Here is a 6,970-nt window from a genome sequence, read left to right as displayed (position 1 = left end):
AAATATTTAATTTTCAAATAATTAAATTTACTTTTTGCAACATAATTTCTAATTCAGTAGATGGTTGTATTTATTTTATTTCATAAGCAATGAAGTGTGCAGTATTATGCGAATAACTACATAAGTTTTTCAGTTTTCTTATGGATAAAACTATAATTTTATTTAAATTCATCACAATTATGAATAATGTATGTATGTATATATTTGAGTATAATAAAAGAAATTACTTCTTCGTCGCAATCACTTCAAATCTGTTGTAATAGATAAATGTATTTATTTAAAAACGACCCAATTACAGGGTGGAGAACAAACGGGGCAACAAAAACAAACCGTAATAACTTTTTTATCTCTCTTTATATTTATATTATTATTGTATATTAAATTTTATTTTATTTTTTATAATTAATTATTTTTAAAAATTATTATTAATATTTTATTTTATTATTATATATGTATACGTAAATTACCTTCATGCTAAACCACGCATATGCGAAATGAAGGGTTGTAATTTTGGATTTTGTTTTATACACCTCTTGCTTAATAAAACCTTATAAAAAGTCCGGTGCAGTCAGGTCAGGTGACCTTGGGAGCCAACGGAAAGTGGAGTTTCTTGATAATTATTTGTTTTCAAATTTTCGTTCGAGGTCCGCAACCATTCTGGCTATGTGTGCAGTTGCTTCATCATGCTGAAACCAAACGCTACTGAAAAGGATAAAACTTCTTCACAGAGCTATGGCCCGACAATACACCTTAATGAAACTGTGCAACACACAATGACTCGTTCTGGATGAAGTTCCGTCTTGTGGATTTTTCTTCTTCTGTACGCGCGTAGACACCGCCCAGCCCAGTTAACAACAGCACGCCAGTCGTTTCTTCTTTTCGCTACGTGGCGCCAATTGGATATTCCAAGCGTAGCCAGGTCCTTCTCTACCTGGTCTTTCCAATGGTGTGGAGGTCTTTCTCTTCCACTCGTTTCCCGGCAGAAACTCTCTCGAGAGAGGATGGGAATAATGAGTTCCTTATAGAGTTTGCTTTTTTTCGTCGAGAGGACCTTACTTCCTAATTGCCTACTCAGTCCGAAGTAACACTTCTTTGCAAGAGTTATTCTTCGCTGCATTTCGAGGCTGACATTGTTGTTGGTGTTAACTATCAACAGTGATGTGGGATCCAAATAGTGGGTACGACAACTGTTTGTTTGAAAACAGCAGATATTGTGTCTTGCACTTGTACACTACCAGAACCTCTTGCTTTGCTCCTTTATCCATTATGGGGAAAGCAGAACTAACGGCGTGATTGTTGAGGCCAATGATATCAATTTCATCGGCGTACGCCAGAAGCGGTATACTGTTATAGAATATGGTATCTATCTTCGGTTAAGAAGGTCGAATTATTTTTTCCAAGTATAGGTTGAAGAAGTAGCACGATAAGGAGGTCAGAGAGGTCTTTCCTTTTCTCATCGTACCAGCTGTTCTTTGGCCTTTTTGGAAAACCAATAGTTTCATTTGTGATTGCAGCAAACAATCCTAGTGTTTGCTGACGTACGTCTTTTGCTGCACACAGGCGAGTATGAATCTTGGCTGCAACCGTGGTCCCACCTCGGATCGAACGCACATTTAAAAGAGTTGAGACGTGTCTTCCGTCTATCAGAACATGATCGATTTGATTGGCGGCTTTTCGATTCGAAGGCAGCTGCTTGGTGAATTTCTTTATGCTATGCTGTAATGTAGTAACAGATAACCATATTTTGGGCTCCAGTCAGCTCCAACACATTTGGAGATGTTTCATCATGGAGGCTGAATTTACCTACGGTTGTGCCAAATATACGATCTTTGTCTACCATGGCGTTAAAATCATAAAGCACGATTTGACAGCGTGGCGGGGGACAGCTCTCGTAGATGCTCTCCAAGCGTTCATAGAAGACATTTCTGGTCGCATCGTCCTTCTCTTCCATCGGAGCGTAGGCGCAAATCAACAATATGTTGAAGGACTTCGCTTTGATCCGGATTGTGGCTAGACTTTCATTCACCGTGATGAATGTCAGGACTCGGCGACGAGGTCTTTCTCCCACCACGAATCTCACATCCACTTTGCTTCCTTTGTATGGCCACTGTAATAAACGCCACAAGGATCTACTCATTTCCGTCTTTCTCTTATCAGCCTTTATTTTTACGAGGACATCAACCAGCTGGGCAGCGACACCTTCCCAATTAAGGGACCAGACATTTCAGGTGCATGCCCTTAAATCGTAATCCTTAATGCATAGTCGCCAGCAAAAGGGGGATCCTTCGTCCGAGGCAGTTTTTTCCTATTCTCATGGATGCTTCGCCCTCTCACTTTAGCTTGTCTTCAAACGGATGTTTTCAGCTACCCAGAAGATACTTGGTCTAAGATCGGAAGTTGTGAGCTTCTTGAGCCATATGTAAAAGAATCGTTTCTTGGTCACTCCCAATTGAATTGCGCTCATTACAGTGTAGTTGGAAAGGCCATACCAGGTCATTAAGCATTTCAACGATGTATCGCACACAGATCAATGGAATACCGAGGAGTAAAATGAAGGTAGTTCATCGGGAACGCTTGCAGCGTGTGGTACCGCAAATATGTCTAATCAGAACGAGCAGACTTAGGTGGAGGGCAATGTGACAAACACGAATCCTAGAACATAATAAAATCGATGAAGAATTACCAGAATTAACTTGACAGCAAAATTCGTAATTGCCACAATGTTCGGATGGCGATGTTTTGGTAACAATCTACTACAAAAGGGCTTCCCGATCTTGCAACAGGGTTAGTTCTAATTAGAGTGTTGCTTAGTAAATAGTTTTAAGTAAGAAATTGTATACACGAATAACGAGTAATGAGGATTAAGTTGTTAGAATAATAAATAATAATGTTATAGCCATTTAGTTAACTCTTTTATTTAACAATCCAGTGATCGAACTGAAGAGTGACTTACAAGGTAAACGATTTATCGAGAAACCTGTTACAACAAAGGAATTTGTTGCCGGCATTCAAAGTCATTAATAAGAAATGTAAAGCAATGAAAATTAAAAACAACGGTGAATTTAGATTTATGTATTTGATGAAATGTTTAGTGATGTGATGCTTCATAGTATTATTTTATAACTGAAAATTATACAAAAAAACATTTATTTATTGAAAGCTGATAAGTTTAAATCATTATATTAAGTATTGACAAGTCAAAAGTTAGTTGTTTTAATAAATCATAAAAACCATAAATCGGCACCAGTAATTTGATTTCTCTAACAAAATTAAATGAAACTTCTTTGTAGAATAATTGTACTCATCGTATGATTATTTTGATGTGACATTTGGCACAGATACATATCATTGATAGTCATACAAACCTAGGCAAAAAAAATTTCGACGAATGCGTTTTCGCGTGAAATTTAAATTAAAAATTCTTACTATTTTTTGCCCATATATCACAACAAACTGCAAGGCTCACCGTTTGCAGCGTATCTGGACACATGCATCGAAACTAGAATAGGACTTTAGCTTTATGAATAATTTCGAGACATTTTATAAGCTTAGAATTAAATTTCTTAAGAGAACTCACTAGTTTCAGTCAACGCTCACGAAATAAATAATTTTAACACACAGTTCTAAAATTAAAGCTTACTAATTAATAAATACATTTAATAATAAAAATGCAATCTTCGAATTCGATATTTTATTACTGTTTTCTTTTATATCTTTGAGTTTCGTCTAACCGATTTATACGGTAACTGTTTCAGTATTGTAGCATTTAGAGATGAAAATACGTACACTGTTTTATTGACAGCTTTTTACATAAAATAAATTAACGTATTTTTATATAGTAGTATGTTTCGTGTTTAAATATATAGACTTCTTAAGTAATTTATTTCTTGAATTTTCGATAACGGTATGGTATAAATTATAGTTGATATATAATATTTCTTTCCTAAAAAATGGTTTAAAATTTGCTTACGCAATACTGTTACGCAATACGCAAAATACACCATTTAGCTGGACTCTGACAGGCTCTACATAAAGTAATGGATCATCAGATATCAACCGAACCAACTTCGCCCAACATTAAATACGAAACAGGAGGAAAAAAGGAGCAGTTTTCCCGCGTTTTCTTAAAGCGAGCCGCATAAAAAAGGTGAAATCACTTTCCATAATCTAAAAGTTAGAAATACTTTTATGAAGTGGAAAAAAATTGTGCAAATATTAACACAATATCACGCTACCACAAAAGAGCAGGGAAACGATACACGGATACACAGAACATCTACCCACAACACAAAGGAGATAACTCAACAGCAAAAGGTTAATATACTAATAATTATACTTTTACTAAAATTTAATAATCCGAAGATATACATGAAACAATAACATTCATTGTATACTAGCTTACCCGGCGCGCTTTGCTGCGCAGTTCGTAAATATATTAATAATTTATTCAATTTTTTTAATATAAATATTTATCGGCTATTATACTTCATTTAATTTTTTTTCATTATAGACATTTTTGTCATCTTCTTTTTAAAAATATTGAATATTCAAATATGCGATAAATTTGCCAAAGCAATTGCCTATTTTCAGATTTTATGAAATATCCACAAACGACAAATCTAAATTTTTATTTATTTGACGTTTGAGTGTAAACAAAAACATAAGAGAAACAAAAAAATAAGCATTTGACATGAATGAGTAATGTCACATTATATTGTTACTTGAGCAAAAATCAACTTATTTAGCAAACAAAAAAACCTAGCCTACAATTATATTCTGCGATAATAATTACTCTGTATTTGAAAATAATGTGATTTTCCATTCATAAAAGTGTAATAAAACAGTAAGTTAATAGCCAAACAAAAAAGTCAATAACAAATACAATATAATTCTATATAATAAAAAAAAATTTTTATTTCCAAAGTATACCATACAAAAAATTACGATGAAAAGATTCGATATGAGAAGAACATTCCATTCTGATTATCTTCAGGAAAAAACAGTTGTTGTTCAGTCGATTGATAGCCCATCGTGCGTCACCGTAAAATTCAGACCGGAAGAAAGGGAATACCAGGATGTAGAGCAAATTCTGAATTGACGATTAGCAAATATCAAGCCAAGTAATGGGAAATACTGGTCGCGAGACGCTATCAAATATTTTGAAGAAATTGCTTTGAATGAATCTTTCACTATGAAAATAATGAAACAAATAGACGAAATCTTTTTCATAAATTTAGACGATTATGAATTAAGGATGAGGATTGACCAAGATATTGTTGATAAAGGTTATGCAGTTCATGAGAATGCATTCGTACGATATTATCCATTTACTCCAAAAAATTGTTATAACGCTAACATTGAGAAGCGTACATAAATACGAATAATAAGAAAATTGTCATAGCGATTCAATAAAAAATTCAACAAAGTAATACTCTTCAAACTTTGAAAGTATTTATTCTTCAGTTTCCTCTTATTTTTACATAAGCGTATATAATAAATTGTAAATCTCAAAAATTCGAGTTCTAATCTAAAACATTTTGATAAACAACGTTTTTAGTTTTACTGTCCGGTGCATGAATGAATAAACGATGTGCAGTACCGACTCTCGAACATGCAACATATAATTGCCCATGTGAAAACCACGATTCTTCCAAATTTACTCCGCATATTTGAAATGTTTGTCCTTGTGCTTTGTTAATAGTCTTGGCAAATGATAAACGCACCGGAAATTGCAGACGTTTGAAATCGAATGGCATGTCTGTTGGAATCATTAGAATACGTGGTATAAGCACATTTTCGCCTTTCGCTTTGCCATTGAGTATAGTTGCTTCAATCAAATTTGGCATTAGCTTCTTTATTACCAGTCGTGTACCATTACACATTTTTGGAGGATTGATATTCCGTAGTAATATGATTGGTGAATCGACCTTAAAAATGGAAGCAATAATATATTTCATTGAACATCCTTACAGATTTATATTCTGTAATGATTAAAGTAATGAACAAACCTTTAAATTCAAAAGATGTGGCGGTGTACCAGGTGGGTCCAATGAATTCAGAAATTCAATTGGATAATTCACAGCTTCCTTTTCATCCATAACGCTGTCAATGGATTTATAAGTTATGACTTCACCTGGCAGTTTTTTTTGAATTTTGAAGTTCATTGCATTGACCTGTATATTCTTCGGTGCCAATATTGAACATTCTGCTAACCAATCATGGCTTCTGTGATTCTGAATGATATTTGTGAAAACGCATTCGACCAATTCTTCTTGCTTGCAAAATTGTTTGGTATACATAGTTTTGTTGATCATTTAATTTGTCAATATTTGATTGCACAAATTCAATCAATTCGTCACAATTGAATTGTTGTTCACGTTGCAATTCTTGATCCATCAAATCATGCATCGGACGATCAGGTGAAATCATAGATAACTGTGATAATGCTTTATGCGCAATTTTGAGACACATATCTTCAATGATTATTAATGCTTCATTGCATGTAGCATGTATTTCAATTTAAGCGGCAGACCCGAATGCCAATGGTAACTTTCTTACTTTCTTAGGGAAGGAGTCGTCATATACAGCATCCTGATTTCATTTCGCCATTTCCCGCCCAAAAAAAAAGAATTGAATCATCAATCGATACTCGTATTGTGTACCCAAAGAAAATTTTTCTGTAGGTAGTAAAGAAATCGTATGAGGTCAAGTGTAGAGAATACGATAGATTAGGCACCAGTTGTTATCCTAATTTGAGTTTTCTGCTGCTACAACAACAAAATCATAAAAATAAACTTATATGTAACTAATCAAAAACGCATATACAACTACGTTAAAACTCATTAAAATTTTTTGACGGTCACTCTTAAATGATATTAGTAAACTTATTCAGAACCCCCGATTTCAATGTGCGGTTTCCCATTGAAAAACAAGAATTTAATTTACACAGTGTATTGCTTGTTTTTATAAT

General features: G+C 34.0%; 1 protein-coding gene across 1 annotated transcript; it reads right to left on the bottom strand.

Moving 5' to 3' along the window:
* Nucleotides 1-5,429: 5,429 nt before the first annotated feature.
* On the bottom strand, nucleotides 5,430-6,757 carry LOC126764556 (ATP-dependent DNA helicase PIF6-like). Its single transcript, XM_050482250.1, has 2 exons — nucleotides 6,009-6,757; nucleotides 5,430-5,927 (listed from the first exon to the last, which is right to left on the bottom strand). Exons 1-2 carry the CDS (start codon nucleotides 6,312-6,314, stop codon nucleotides 5,523-5,525), a joined length of 711 nt encoding a protein of 236 aa, XP_050338207.1. The 5' UTR covers nucleotides 6,315-6,757; the 3' UTR covers nucleotides 5,430-5,522.
* Between the last annotated feature and the right edge of the window lie 213 nt (nucleotides 6,758-6,970).

Source organism: Bactrocera neohumeralis, unplaced genomic scaffold (genome assembly GCF_024586455.1).
Source record: "Bactrocera neohumeralis isolate Rockhampton unplaced genomic scaffold, APGP_CSIRO_Bneo_wtdbg2-racon-allhic-juicebox.fasta_v2 cluster09, whole genome shotgun sequence".
NCBI lineage: Eukaryota > Metazoa > Arthropoda > Insecta > Diptera > Tephritidae > Bactrocera > Bactrocera neohumeralis.
This window is presented reverse-complemented; position numbering and strand designations above follow the sequence as displayed.

What these genes read in the sequence shown, in the direction of transcription:
- LOC126764556 (XM_050482250.1), bottom strand. Translation starts at nt 6,314, where the DNA reads ATGATCAACAAAACTATGTATACCAAACAATTTTGCAAGCAAGAAGAA. An exon ending in CACATCTTTTGAATTTAAAG is followed by an intron (nt 5,928 to 6,008) that starts GTTTGTTCATTA and finishes TCCATTTTTAAG; the next exon opens with GTCGATTCACCAATCATATT.